At 35.8% G+C, this 15,949-nt stretch overlaps 1 protein-coding gene across 2 annotated transcripts in view; it reads left to right on the top strand.

Annotated features, from left to right (window-relative positions):
- Positions 1–6: 6 nt before the first annotated feature.
- SLIT2 (slit guidance ligand 2) overlaps positions 7–15,949 on the top strand; it is a 399,420-nt gene continuing 383,477 nt past the window's right edge. For both annotated transcript variants that reach the window (XM_069069137.1, XM_069069129.1), the window contains exons 1-3: positions 7–631; positions 3,847–3,918; positions 5,168–5,239. In XM_069069137.1, coding sequence (XP_068925238.1) covers positions 453–631; positions 3,847–3,918; positions 5,168–5,239 — 323 coding nt within the window. In that variant the 5' untranslated portion in view covers positions 7–452. The remainder of the gene's footprint in view (positions 632–3,846; positions 3,919–5,167; positions 5,240–15,949) is intronic.

Below are 15,949 nucleotides of genomic sequence, written 5' to 3'. Positions count from 1 at the left end.
GAGAGAGAGAGAGAGAGAGAGAGAGAGAGAGAGAGAGAGAAGGAGTCTGGTCTTTCATCATCTTTGTCGTCAGGAGAACGAGGTGCCTAGGCTGTTTTTACCGCCAACCTCATCCCTGGACAAGAGAGGACGCGTGAAACCTTCGGACTTATTACTGGACTCCCCAACCTTGGTGATAAGTGAAGTCTGGCACTGTACTGTGTTGTGATCTTAGCAGACTTAAACTTCCCGAAGTCGCGTCTGCTAGGAGGGTGGAGATAACAGGGGGTGGGAGGCGCGTTTGTGTTTCGGTGCTTTTATTATTATTTTTATGCTGTTACTTTTTTTTTTAACTGTCGTCTGGCTTGACGCTTTGAATCTGTAACTCTGATTTTGGGGATTGTTCCCTGGGGACGAGGGTGGAGTGGTATCTTCGAGGGCTTGTTGGAGAAAGACGAGACTGGAGGAGGAAGATGTGTGGCTTCGGCTTTAAGAAGCTGTCCCTGTCGTTGGGATTAGTGCTGGTAGTTCTGAGCAAGGTGGCGCCGCAGTCTTGCCCGGCGCAATGCTCCTGCTCCGGGAGCACCGTAGACTGTCATGGGCTGGCGTTGCGCAGCGTGCCGAGGAATATCCCTCGCAACACCGAGAGGCTGTGAGTAACACACCCCTTCTTTCTCCCCCCCCCCCCCCCCCCCCCCCAATCTTCCTTGCCATCTCCTGAACAGCCAACCTCCATCCTTTCCCACCACCATCTTCTCCTCAAAGAGTCTGGAACCGGACAGTTCTTAGGATAGTAGGAGTAGAGCTGGAGGGGACCCTCCGCTTCCTTTACAGATGATGAAACTGAAGCCCGGGGAGGATAAATGATTTGCCCAAGGTCAGTTCTTAAGAATACTCAGGCATGATCCAGGAGAAGGCATTGCACATAAGGAAACGTGCCCCTCCACGAACTGACATTCCACTCTTTCAGTTCCACAGCCTCACCGCCCGCCCACCCCCCCACCCCCCGCCTTTTGCATTCCCTACCAAAGGATGGGAGAGAGAAGAGGGCGCGCAGGCCACGAGGATAGCCTTGGAAAAAGAATGAGGGCCAAGTGCTATCGAGCTGGTCTTGAGGTTTATGAGATGTGTAATAAGCGCATTTGTTTCCCTTTCCTCTCCTCCCTCCTCTACCTTCTCCCTCCTACTTTCAATCCCGAGTTGGCCCGAGGGCGGGGACGAGGGGAAGACGGGGGTGCCAGAGAGAGAAGCGGACTCAATAAGGGAAACGTGACATTTTTACACCGAATCCAGTTGCCCTGTGGTTGTTGACACTCGCGGTTTGGTTTCAGGTCCCCCTTGCTGCTCTTCTCATCATGGGCTTGCGCAGCGTAATGTTAGGCGACATAAAAGAAGTTACAACAGTAGTCCCACCGCTTTGTGTTTCACACTAGAAAGAGGAGAGAGGGATAATAACGGAGTGATGAGCTTGCTGGTCTCGCTCGGTCTGCTGCTTATCAAAGGACAGAAGGAGAGTAAGAGCCCGATCAGTGAAAGGCTGAAAGTCGCAGGATCGGGGAGAAAGTAATTCCCCCTCCGAGCCCACCCCCTCTTCCTTCCCAACCCCCTCCCCTCCTCCTTTTCTCAATGTCCAGGAAGAGGGTGTCAGTTAGGATGAGGCACACTTCACTAGGCAGGGTCGACCTCAAAAATGCTGAACAGTTTGGGGTGAAATCTCATTCATAGACAAAGTTTTAAAACTGGAAAAACCTGAGCCTCATTGTAACTTATGTGGAGCAGTCACTCTGGTGGCAAACCATTGGCCTCCCCTGCTCCAGGCTGCCCAACCAAGTCGGCTCGCTTCTTCACGCCTGCCTCACCCCCCCCCCCCCTTACTCCCCTGCCATTGGGTCTCTTTTATGTGGTAGTTCTGTTTTTTCTCCGTGCTCTCCCGGTCTGCTCTCTTCTTCAAAACCCTAGAAGTCTGTAATAAAGAAATAAAGCTAGAAACCGTTTTGAATGGTCCACAAGATCATTGTCTAGGTCTGCCCTGGTTCAGTGAAGTGAAGAATTGAGGCAATTATCTGTAATAAGCAATTAGGCGATGCTCCCCCTTCTTGCCTTCCCCCACTCCCCTTGATCCCCCCCCCAAAAAAAAAAGAAAACCGATCTACCATCCTCTTTTTGTCAGTTATTTTACTTTTTTTTTCCAGGCGAAACTGTGCTTTAGGGGGTGGTGGTGGAGAGAATTACCTGAATTATCCAAGTAATTGCCCAACACTTCCCTTCAGTGGCCTGTGTTGTGGAGCAGATGGGAAATTGGCATTTACAACTGTTTATCTTTTCCCAAAATCTCTTTTATGACATGCAGAAATGGGCATAATTTTCAAGCACTTGCCAACATGCCTGCAATGTACATGGCAACATTTTTTTCCACACAGGGACTATTTTTCTCATGAACCACAAATTATTTTCTGATCCACTCAAGCAAGTTGCCAAATTTTGCCCTCCTCCCTTCCCCCTTTTCATTTGTAAATGGTTTCCACCAGTACCGGCCATTCCCTACTACTCCTTCACATGACTTCTCCAGTCTTTAGTTAAAGGCGAGTTGTGTCCCTATCAGGAATTTTTTGTCAACTTGGGATCCATCCAATGTGTCCCTGTGAATTTCATGTTAAAGTACCAAGTAGATCCACTGGAATAGACCCCGAAAGACCAGTAGTTTTAAGCAAACAAACTACTGTTAACTTTCTGGGGAATGGGACAAGGAAGGGCAAACAAGAAGGAAACAGAGGAGATTCAAAATTCTTTCTTTAGCACTTGCCATTTCATGCAGTTCAGAACAGTTTAAAGATTTAAGTACAAACATGTCTTACTCAACAAAGAGGAACTTCAGTTAGAAAAGAAATACCAATGAGTTGCAGGTCTCTGGTTTTTTGGGGAGGGGGAAGGAAATTGTAAAGTGGTTCAGAAGGAAGTTTATGCAGCTAGACTTTTAAATAGTACTATTAAAAAGTATATACTTTGTGCAGATAGAACAAAGTCAAAGGTAGGGCTCACTGCACTAGTGTTTTCTTCTATCAAGGAATACATTCAGACCCCAGCAAAGCCTGGTTTTACTTGTAATGATTGGAACCAGGGAAAGTTTAGATTTTGACCTAAGATTCCAGAAAAGGAGGTAGTAACTCCAGAAGGAAAAATGGTGCTGAAATCTGAACAAAAATGTCAGGGCCTGAATCCTATTTCCATTATTGCCTCTGCAAGGAGTTTTCACTTTACAGTCACAGTGGGGTTCCTTGGGCTGCAAATGAAGAGTTTAGTTTTCATACAAACATAGGATTGTTGGAAGGTAAATGCTTGTAAATGCAAATCTTTGAAGTTCATTCCTTTTGATGGCACTTCTTGGAGTTGCCTAGGGAAGTTTTGGCCACAAGGTGTTTCGTGCTTTTATAAATGTATTTTTAAAAGCTCTACGGGGTCTGTTTGAACAAACTGCTATTTTGGCTTCTTGGAGAAAAGTTCTTAGGATATGCCTAATGGTAACAAAGTAACTGATTTAACTACAAAAATCATTAAACATCTTTAAGAGTACTAGAAGAACTTTGTGATAAAGAGTACCACTTGGGTGATATCAAACCTATTGTACTTAATGTGAGTCACAGTCATGTCAGAATGAATTAACTTTACAAACCTCTCTCATTAAAAAGTTAGGAAATACTTTCCAACTTCTTTCCAGGTTACCTCTTCCCCTCCAATTAGTTCTTAAACTAAACAGGATGAGAAATGGCTTCGATGAACATCTAAATTCTTGCAATTTTTGTACTATATTTGAAAGCTAAAATGAAGTGAAAAAATGAATTTTGATCTCACTGTTCTTATTTCTCTTAGGGACTTGAATGGAAATAACATCACAAGAGTCACAAAGACTGATTTTGCTGGCCTTAGACACCTCAGAGTTCTGTAAGTGTGAGTTTGATGCCTTGTGAAGATTTGTTTTGGGTTGTATATTTTGTGGCAGTCTTTAAAAGCCTTCTCAATGCCACAAGCATAAGCTTTAAGAGTTTTGTTTCTTTTCTATCATTCGTTTTTCTAATATCATGTAAATAATATAATAATTTTAAGATATTGTGATAAATATTGAAAGATTGCTATGGAATACAGAACCATAATATACCATTATGAATTAAGGTACCCAACATACGGTATACTTTTGGTTCTTAATGAACTAGAAAGAAAATAATTTGTGACAGCAGTTTTTGACAGGGAAAATATTTAATCTCCTAAAGTAGATGGGATTTGGCAATAGAATTGCTGATATGTACGTTATTCCTAAACTTGAAGTGGTCACTTTGTGAGTTCTTCAATTAAAAATATATTTCTCGATCTGTTAAGGAACTATTCTTTCTTAAGAGTTCTTGCATTTTAGCTGCTCCAGAGGTGATATTTATAAAATTTGCTGAAATGTGACTTTTAGGGCAAAATGTAGAATAGTGAATACTTCTTTATGCACTGGGCATATTGGTTGGGAGTGAACAGTAATTTAAGATTTATGCAACTTAAAATTATTGTTACCCACAGAAGAATTGTAGTTATAACATTATTTTGATTATATATTTTTGTTAAGTATGTAACTATTTTCAGTGTTCATGGTTTAAGAGATAGGCTTTTACCATATTCTTCCAAAGCTGAGGTGAAACTGTGAACTATGAATTGTGATATCTTTATATTGGTTTTTTGGTTAAGGGAAAAATATATGTATATATATATATATATACACATATTTGTATGTGGCTGTACACACGTGTACACATATCTATAAACATATGTATATATACATATGTATGAAATATGTTTGCATATTATATATATATATATATATATATATATTTGGCATACAACATTCAGCAAACAAAATCTTGATTTATTGCCCTTTAAGGCAAGCAGTATTCTTAAAAAGAAGTGTTCGGTATTTGAACTGGAAGTTTTGAGCAACAGAAATGGGCATTAGTGTTTGCCATTAAATTTGTATATTCTATGTGCTTCCCTTCCTTTAGTACCACCCCCATCAAGGTGCCATTATTAAGCTGGATAGGAGATCTTAAAACTAAGTAATTAAAACTGAGAAGATTGTAAGCTATTAGTTGCTTAAAATACAATGTTTGATTATTCCTGGTGGAATCTAAATGCAAGTTTACATTTTTTATTTCAGTCAGCTTATGGAGAATAAGATTAGTACTATTGAAAGAGGAGCATTTCAGGACCTTAAGGAACTGGAGAGACTGTAAGTACTTTCAATTTTGCATTAATGATGACATAACTTGGTATTCTGTCTTTTTTACTTAATTTGGATCCTTAGAATTTTGTAAAAACTACAGGCTGACTCCTGGACTGTTTACTCTTGTGGGAGAAGAATATACTGTTTTCAAGATAAGTAGACAATAGGAGAAATCTTGACTAAGCATTACTAAATAAAAGGAAACATTCAAAATAAAGACTCATTTTCTTAAGAAAGAAATTGACTTGGAAGTCAGTATCTCTATTTTCAATAGTCAGATGTATTTATATCTTCCTTTTGCTGCCCATAATATTTTATATTATTTGCTCTCCCTAGTATGCAGAGTTAAATGGTTCTTCTTATTATAATTGATTAAAATATAGCAGAGGAACAAAAAAAAAACCCTTAATCATTCTCCTATTTGTCAGCTTAGTACATTTTGTATTCTCTTTTAGCGGATTATATGTTTTAAATTTCTAATTTCTCTAAAATTTTTTTCCCTGTGAAAACAAGCACTTCCAATAAAATATCATCGATTCAAATTTCACAATATTTTTGCACTCATTGCAACTTTTGACATCCTTAGTTGGTAGGAAAAGGGAAAATGAATTACATGAGTAGAAATTCGAGTGAGGTCTCTTGTACTTGTGTACCAAATTATAGATAATTTTGTGATAAGTAGACCAAAAACAGGGCCCAGAGCTTAATATGATCTTCAGCTTTAGTATTTTATACATTATTATTTTTTTAGGATGGAAGGATATATTTACTCTCTTTCCATTTGGAAATGATGTCATCAACTCCCAAATTGGGAACTTGAGCTTCAAATACTTTTATATAATGTCAATACTCCTTTAACAGTAATTCCATGTATTTTAAAACATGAACAGAAACTTCTTACTGAAATAACATGAATGGCTTCATGTAAGATCAGAAGTTACTGGGGTGGGAGGAGTGAGACATCTTATTTACATAAGATACTAATACACATTCAAGTTCATTGTGGGCCCAAGGGGGGGAAAAAAGTTATGCTCTCATCATCACCCAAAAGTGAAGAAGAATAATTTGATCATTTAAAAAGTGTTTGTAAACATATAGACCACTTTTTCCCCTCTTGAACTTAGTAAAACAAAAAATACCTCTTTCGGTGCATTATAAAATTTAGGTAACAGAATTTATAATATTTCTATTGAGTATACTTGTATAGTTTGAAACTAATTTAATTATTGCTACCTGAAATTGACTTTCAGCAAAATCATATTTAATTCATTTCATAATGAACACTGGCTACTGACTACTTGCCAGGCTTCAGAATGGTCCTGTGCCCCTGATTGAAGATTTCTAGAATATTTAGTTATAGATCAATTATTACTAGTCACCCAAAGTCATTTTCAAGCCATTCTTTTCTTTTAAAATATTTTATATAGGAATTTAACTTTAACAAATTCACTTAAAATGAGCAATCATCTTCTTTGGTAATGGGTAGGATTTTGGACTATATATAAGTATATAGTCCTAAGTACTTATACTATATACTATATACTATATACTATATACTAAGTACTTAGTCCTAAGACTAAGTAGTCACGGCACTGAACAAATTTAAATTAAGATTGCAGATTATTAATGGTTTTAAAGTGCTGCTAAAATCTTCATGGCTTAAAATGTTACACCTTATTTTTATTATTTCACATTTTAAAATACAAATCAATATGTTAGCATGCATAAATTGAATCCTTTTCTTTTTCATTTGCTATGTGAAGTTGTGTGATTTGAATACTTAAACTTCATTTCTCTAAAAAATAATTACTTTCTTTATGACCTGAAATTTGATTAGGGTTATAAGTAGGTCCTATTTTTTTTAACTTTTTTTTCCTCCTGGGAATTTCACTTCATCCCAGAACAATTTTCCATTATACTAAGACTCAGTCAGATGTTTCAGGGTGGGAGGAGGATTTGTAATTTTGAATGAAAACTAATATATATGCAGGACCTCTTTAAATCACCCCAGCTGTTGGCTAAGAGCAAATATTTCATATTTGTGAGGAAAAGCTGAGAAAATTCCTTTTGTTTACAACTGCCAAGTCCATCTGATGGAGGCACATTGTTATCTGACAGCCAATTCATCTCCTTGGGACTCTGGAATTCAAAACCATTTCTTAGGAAACTTGTGGATACACTTTTCAAATATTTCTCTTTTTGTATGTGAAATAGTTAGTAGTTGTGTGAATGCACACATTTCTCCAAACTATGTAAGCTCCTTTGAAACCAACTGGTTTTGGTTTAATGCAGGAGTTTTCTCTGTACAACAAAGAGTCCAATAACCCTGTGAACATGGTCTTTCCTATTCACTTTTATATTCCATTTGGAGACAAGAAACTTTTAAAAATTGTTTTTTTTAGAGACAAGATTGAAAGATTCAAAATGAAATCTTGAAAAACAGTGCAATGAGTTAACTGACATCATTACATGATCTTGTATTCTTCCTAAAATTCTTAACGTGAATTTTCTAATTTGTAACATTCATTTTCAACAGATTAAGCTTTGGTTACTATAATTATGACCAATTTTACATTGTAATTATCATTAATATGTTTAAATAGTGCAGTGACTTGTTTGATTGTCAATGTTTGAAGAGCAGCTTTGAATAAAAACAGTAAAGGTGTTTGTATAAAGTATTCACTCTCAAATTGTCTTCATTTTTGCAAATTATGTGGGAAACAAAAATAATTACAAATGAATTCTTCCTAAATATATTCCAAGGTGTTGGTTTTTTTTAGTCATAATTTTTGTTACCTTAGTCACAATTTTGTCCAGGAAAACAGGAAAACAGAAGAGAAGTGGGACATTTTAATTTTTTTTTGGGGGGGGGTTATCTAGCATTTGTGTACTTCCTTCCCATTGTTTATGAAAGTGACAGTGTCTGCAACCAACAGGAAATATGCAGTGTGTTTTCTCCTTGAGAAAAAAGAACACAAATGGAAGAATTTGAGTTAAGATTTTGGGTGAATAGTAACATGAGGTTTTATTTCACTGTCTAATAAAATAAAATATCCAGAATCAGGTGGCACAGGTTCATTATTAATATAGGTGGTTACAAAAAAAGAAATAATCTTACTGCACAACACATATCCATATCACTGATCATTCTAATCATCTATAGTAATAATAATAATAATAGAAGATAGTACTAATGTAGGGCTAAAGAGTTTTACTTATGTTATCTCTTTTTATCCTTACAAAAACCTTGGGAATTGGATACTATAATTATTCCTATTTTATAGATGCAGCAACTGAGGCAGAAGTTCATTAACTTGCCCAGGGTCATATAGACAGTAAGTGTCCAAGGCTGAGTTGGGATTCAGGTCTTTCTGACTCCAAGTACAGCATTCTATCCTCACAGATCTATTGCAAAATTTTCAGGAGATGGAATGTAACCAATAATTATATTATCCTGCTTATTTGACATTAGAATGAAACCTTAAATACATGGCACATCTGGGTTATAGTAATACATCTCATGTTTTTAGGTGAAATGTTTTTTAAAAAATGGAGTATATTTATGTGGTTAGGTGAAAACTCACACTGTTAATAAGAATGAATTAGGAAAAAAATGCCTAAAACATTAAGAGCAAGGACATGCTTTTTGGGTGAATGTGTATATGTGTATGTGTTAAAACACAGATAAGTGAAAATGACTTTTTTCTGAATTAATTTTCAGTGAAAACATATGAATCAAGGGAGTTTTTTTATCTGGAACTTGTGTTCTTTATTGATCAAAAATATTTTCTTCAGTCACTCTTTCATTGGATTAGTATAATGCAGTGTTCTTCATTTACAGCTCAATCAGATAATAATCCACGTAGTGAGTTTTATTTCATACCCTTTTAAGGGGATCCTGTACCCTTGATATTTTCTAGTAGTGAAAATTAGGCTTTTCTTCTCCCATTGAGTAGAACTGAAAATGCTCCCAAAACAGCAAAGAGGATGGAAAAGTTGTGAGATTTTTCAGAATTGTCATTTCTTTGAAAACATCATGACTTTTTTTTTTATTCATTTGTACAACAAATATGAAATGTGTATTACTAGGCCATATAAATGAAAACTGACACCACACTATGGAAAAATCATTAATATTAGACTTTGATGAACTTATTTTACTACAAGTCTATTCTCTTTAAGAATAGTTAAAATATGCAGCAATAAGGGTAAAACCTTTATATGTGTACCTGTATTTTCTAATAGATAATTTATTCATACATTGCTGTCTCTCTCTCTCTCTCTCTCTCTATATATATATATATATTATAAAATCTCCAGATTTAGTAGCTTTGTTTTTGCTATTTACAAATATTTTTAATTAGTTTTAGCCTTTTAAATGCTGGTTGGTTTGTTTGTTTTGCTTAGAAAAAGGATCGTGGTAATTTTTACACTGATCTACGACACATATTCTCTCTTTGACCTTAAAAATCTAAATAAACATACACAACATGTTGAATCTGGATTTTAGTGGACATGATAACCAGAAATTTTTTTTATAACATTTAAAAAAAATATTCTAAATGCACACACTCCCCCATCCCTGATGGCTCAAAGTACAGAACATGAATAACTACTTCTTTCCTGAATTTTTGTTATAGGTAGCTCATAGTGCTCAGTGAGCTCAGGGGAAGAGTATGTGGTGGAACAAGTCTGAAGGAAACCACCAGTTATTCCTTGTTCACCAAGGATATGGAGAATCCCTCTTCTCATAGCTAATCTTACATCACTTCACAAAACACGTTCATTTTCTTGGAGCAAGGACAAGCTCAAAGTGCTAATCTCCTTGCAAACAAACAAACAAAAATACAAGGTCTTTCTAAAAAGATTGTGCTTGGACACCTGCATACCTGGGTTTTAAAATGACTAGCCGTTTTTAAAGGGGCTTCTTTAACAAATTAGCTCTCAAATAATGGTATGAGTATTGAAGATATGAGGCAAAAGTACTTTAAATCATCAACTATGTATCATCGCTTTGACATTTATGAAATATGGGAACAATTTTCACTGTAGAAGTATGAGCAATATTGCAGTAGCATAAAAAAAAACTTCCCATTCCTCCAGCTGACTTCTGAGCCTCTAAAGCTTGTACATGCACCATGTTACTTTAAGTAGTGTATTTTATTCATCTATGAGAGTTTCTCATGGGACCCTTTTTATAGGCCTAGAAGTTAAATTGTGGTGAGAAGTCCTGTTTGCTTTTTGCAGACCTTTTTATAAATTCTAAAGGAGCAAGGCTGTTTATTTTTCCCACATCTGTTTTGTGCTCATCCTTTGTGAGGATCCAGTGTTTGCTGGATGCTCTCTTTTATACTTACTCTGAAACGAGTAGTTTAGTTTACACTGTTACAATATATGTGTAAAGGCAGAGATTGTTAAATGTTGTACATTTAATTGTAAGTTTCACTAATATGGAGTATCTTTAGATGAAAGTGCTGTTGTTTGAATTCTACTTTCTTGACTTAGTTTCCCAACTTTAAAAAACTATTGGGGAACTTTTCTACCTGCTTTTTTTGAGTTTCGATATATATTATTTCCATTTTTTCTGAGCAATTTTATCTGCCAATCGAGTGGGTATAAATATTGCTAGAAAGAGCTGGAGAAAGATATGCACACAGAACAATCAATCTATGAATAAGGCTCATTCAAAAACCTACCTGTTACACAGAATTGTAAAATAAATGTCTCTTCTCTTTGTAACATATTTAGCTAGTGCGTCAGCTTATGGGAAGACACTCAAAATTGATGATGATTCTAGGTAGGTGAAGTTTTCAAACTTGATCCCCCAAAAGAGTTCATAGAAGAAACAGAGTGTAGGACTTCACTGAGTCAATGAAGTTACCTTCCAAACCTTGGAAAAATTAACTTTCATTGTTATGTGAAATCTATTCTAAAATTATAAATACCTCACCATGTATCTCTCCATGCTGTTTCATGAGAGATGTAGCTCTAGGAGGTTATGAAGAATTTTCTGATATTTGAATTGCTGAAAAAAGTAAAATTTAACCCTTAGCTATGAATATATGCACACATGGTTTTCAGTCTTTTTTCTTTCGCTTTGGTATTATAATGGTATAGTTATGATATGTAATATGTGTATGTATGTGTATACATAATATGATATGTAATAGTATGCTAATGATCATATTGATAATCAGACAATGAAAATAGTTTTCAAGGATGGACATTTTTCATCCTCTATTTGGGTAAAAATACCAATGGAAGAAGGCAGAACAAAAAACCAAATATACTAATAAATGCGTGGGTCATGATAGAGAATGAAAGAAAACAAGTGATGTACTATAGCAGAGACAATCAGCCTTGGAGTCAGGAAGCATTGGGTTCAAGTCCTGCCTCTGAGACATACTGATTATGTGACTTATGGACAAGTTATTTAACTTTTTAGTGTCTGAGGCAACTCTCTAAGACTCTACTACCCACTTGGTCTTATACATGGCAGTTGCTGAGTTCCATCAATGGAAGTAATTTCAATTCAATTCAGCAGTTCCCCACCCTAATGAAGTCATAGACCTGCACCAAGAAAGAAAATAAACAAAATAAAGCACTTTTTTAATGCTTCCCCACCCTGCTTCACCATCCACTGGTAAAAGGGTAAACTTTCTCTAAGTCTGACTTGCTCAGAAATGCTCATGGATATTTCTTAAACATTGTCAGAATTAAAAAGTATTAAGAAATAATAATAAAGCAGTAATTAAAACTGCAAGAGAAAATAAAACAGGTAGAAATTTGAGGCTTTCTTTTCATATTTTTTATCATAAAGAGGTAGTTAGAAATATGAATTCTGGGAATGTAGTAGTCTTAATTTTATGTTTCAAACAAGGCTAAGGTCTGAAGGGAAATGTGTATTAAAAGTCACTTGAATATGCATGTCTAAGTAGCAGAAGCAGTTGGTAAGGAATAGTTAAAAGACTTTTAGGCAGCATCTCAGAGGCTGGCCCACAAGATCTCTCACAGTGAGTAATTTAAAGATGACACAATGAAGATCAAGACATTATTATTGTGCTTTCTAATTTCTCCTATTGGACTAGGGCAAAACATTTCTTTCTTGCCTTTATGTTGGAGAAAGATCTGGAAAATGCATGTTGCATACACTTGCAGACACTATGAATAGCCATTCCCAGAGCTATGAATCAATCATGGAATGTACATGATATGGCACTAGAGTGTTTAGGAGGCAGAAGGGAAATGCATCAGTGCCATGCATGAGGGCATAATTCCATGCCATTTACTGAAGTGGGATGTCAGAATGTCATTCTCCATCTTTGTACATCTTGCCTTCTGCATAATTGAGTGTGAGTGCTCTGAACAATGGATAATTGACCCACCTGGTTTGATTAAATGGAACTCCTGTAGGTTTCTGTTTGTTAGCATACATTCCCCTTGCTGATGCCCTTAGCTCGTTCTGTGCTGTTTCATTGTTCTGTGGCAGTCAGTCCAATTTTAAACTTCACTGATTCATTTAAAGTGGAGGGTTTCTTTTGACACAGTCATGCCTAGGATTTAGCAGAGATGTATGTACTGTTATAGATAATGTAGTTTTGTTGTCATGCTATAAATTGGCTACTAAAATATTCACTATCTTGAAAGCATTGATAGATGTTTTCTTTTGGGTCGGGTTTTTGCTTTTGTATTTTTTTTGTTTTTGTTGTTTTCTTTTTTTTTTCTACAAACATTAGGGAATAGAAAATGCTAAAAGGTTGGGGGCGTATTGCAGACAGCTGGTATTCAAAAAATTCTATCAACAGAACAGCCATAGTTATTGATCCCCTAACTCTACTTTTTAATCTTTATGAGCATGTCCTATGCACACATTGAGGGTATTCTTGATGAATGCAGGCTTTCCCAAAGTGTTCTTTATTGCTGTCTACATCTTTAGACATAATTGAGCAAATTTGCTAAGAATGCAAGACCTCATTATGTTTCAGTGTTCATTGGTCACATAAAAACATTTGATAAAGTAAATTAAAATATGTTTCATATATATGTGTGTGTGTATTTGTGTGCATTATATATGTAGAATGTGTATATATGTATATGTACATATATATGTGATAGTATATATAGATACACATATGTGATAGTGTAAGACTTCATAGGTAAAATGAGAGAGATGATTGTATTTAGTAATCAATTATTATCAAGTGAGGATTAAAACAGGGATTTTTACATTTCGCTAAAGGATGCCCTCCCCAACACCCAGAATGCAGAAAGACTACATGAATAAGGAGGTCCATCTGATGCTTCTTTTCATGGATGATATTGTACCAATTGCTTCAAACTCCAGAATATTTTAGGACCTCCTCAGTGAAATATATAATTGCTCAAGAGAGATTGAATTAATAGTTGATAAAAAGAAAACCAAGTAAAAAATACGCTTGTTGTGTAAATTTGACAGGCTGATTTGTCCATCCAAATTGATATACTCAGTATTGAATAATAAAAAATAAAGAGGATTTGTGCCCAGAATTAAAAAATAGAAAGAGAGTGTGTTAGATTGCATTTGAGAAATTACACAATGTTTTCAATGATCCTAAACTGCTCCCCAACCAAAACAAATGCACAAACCAAAATAGAATAAAAACATTCTCCCAGCAATGTTATATGTTTGGGAATCATGGAATGCCTTGTTGACTGAATAACAGTAATAGCAGCTAACATTTATATAACTCTGAGTTTTACAAAGTGCTTCAAAAATATGAGCTCATTATAATCCTTACAACAACCATGGTAGATACTATTATCCCTATTACCATGTTGCAGATAAGGAAAAAGTGAGAATGACAGAGATTAAATGACTTGCCCAGGGTCACAGTGAGTGTCTGAGGTCGAATTTTAATTCAAGTCTTCCTGACTCCAGGTTCGTTGCCACCCAACTGCTTCAGAAGAATCAAAGTTACAAAAAGTTCCAAAAGGAAAGGGTCAGAAACACGGTAGCCACAAGTATGCTTTGGCATATTTCTAGTGTTTACAAGAAATGTCATAAAGGAAATGTGCCTTTGGGAAAAGTGGAGAACTGGTTATGTGACAGCAAAAAGAGATAGTAGTTAATAGATAAGGTGAACACTTTGGGCTTATGAAAGATTAAAAAAAATGGTGACAGGTTTACCACATCTTGGGAGAACTGTCTAGAAAATTTGTAGGAGAAGATAGCCTCGATGTGAACAGGATAGGAATCATAGCGAGGTTGCCATCTGTGGATGGATGAAATAAATTCATGAAATCATAGAACTATTAAAGTATACTAAAATAAGATCTCATCAGAATCTTTGCCCTCCATGAAGGGTCCATATTTTAGTCCTTAAGATGATGTTTTCTTCACTTATTCTTCCCTTTTAAGGCTCTGTGTTCCAATGACTTTACACCATATATTACTAAATATTTAGTACCAAAAATCTTCAGTTTTGTGCCCATACCTAAAAACTTATTAAAGCCAGTGGGAACAGGCAAGAGAAGTAGGCCAAAAATATAGTGATAGAAAAAGGATAATGCTTGTCCTTAAATTCCATTGAAAATGTATCTGTCATGGCACCCATGGTCTCACATCAATTCTGAGTTCGATTTTCCTTTCTAATGAATCTGAATGCAGAAATGGGTAATGCTTGACTTGAGGCAAGACATGAAAGATTTTTAAAATCAAATCTTCAGTAAATGCGATGTAATTATAATTTTAAACTGCCTGAGTTGTGGAGGGAACATGTTTTAATGTAAACATTTTATATTTCCTTTCACTCTGGGATGGGTTCTGACTGCCTCAAACAGCTATTAGCTAGTGATGCAGGGCAACTCACTTAACCTGCTTCAGCCTTAGTTTCCTCATCTTGATTACCTCTGAGGTCTCTTCTACCTTTAATTCTGTGATTCAATAAGCTTTCTATTTTAGGTAATTAGAATGTGACTTGAAGATGGAAAACTATGGATAAAGGCACTATGCAGATTTTCTCCCCTCTTTAGATAATTCATTCATGCTTATAATTATATGCATAGCTCCTCTTACCTGAGATTCCTCACTTAGTCACCCTAAACACCCTAAAATTTTACCAGTTGGAGAAGAATCCCAGGCTTTAAAAGTCTCTATGAAAAGTAAGTGCTACTGAAAATTGTTAAAGGGTGACTATTAGTTACAACTCAGATAAGTCATATTTGTCAGATTGATTCCATCCTAATGACTAGCTGAGATAATATTGGAATATCATGAATTTCAGGGAAGAACAAGCCTAAAAGAGTTTAGTAAAATGTAGAACTGTGGGCTTCTGGATGATAACAGAAGGAAAAGAGCTCATGAGACAGTGTGGGCAGCAGGTAGAGAAGAGAAGCCGCTAGGTGGTGAAAGAGGGGCTAAGAAGGAGAAATGGGCGAATGATGAACAAAACATACATCTTTGAAACTTAGTAGGGGTTATTTTTCTATGAATTATACCTCTCTATGACACAATTTTGCTAAATAAATAAAAAATCCAAGGGATTTCTAGGGAGTTTCCTTGAAAGTGCTTTCTTAATATTAGTATTTGCATATATTTACAAATATTAACATACTTAGAGGGGACTTGTGAATATATTTAATGCTTTATTAGAGAAAAATTCTGTTGTCTTCTTTTAGTGCATCATTGTGATGTAGAGGTAACCCTGGATTCTTGAAGGCTAGACAAATAGAGGGGAA

The sequence above is a fragment of the Petaurus breviceps genome, unplaced genomic scaffold (assembly GCF_028583685.1).
Source record: "Petaurus breviceps papuanus isolate PSGF00001 unplaced genomic scaffold, PetGlider_PUasm1.0 140, whole genome shotgun sequence".
In the NCBI taxonomy this organism is placed as follows: Eukaryota; Metazoa; Chordata; class Mammalia; order Diprotodontia; family Petauridae; genus Petaurus; species Petaurus breviceps.
This window is presented reverse-complemented; position numbering and strand designations above follow the sequence as displayed.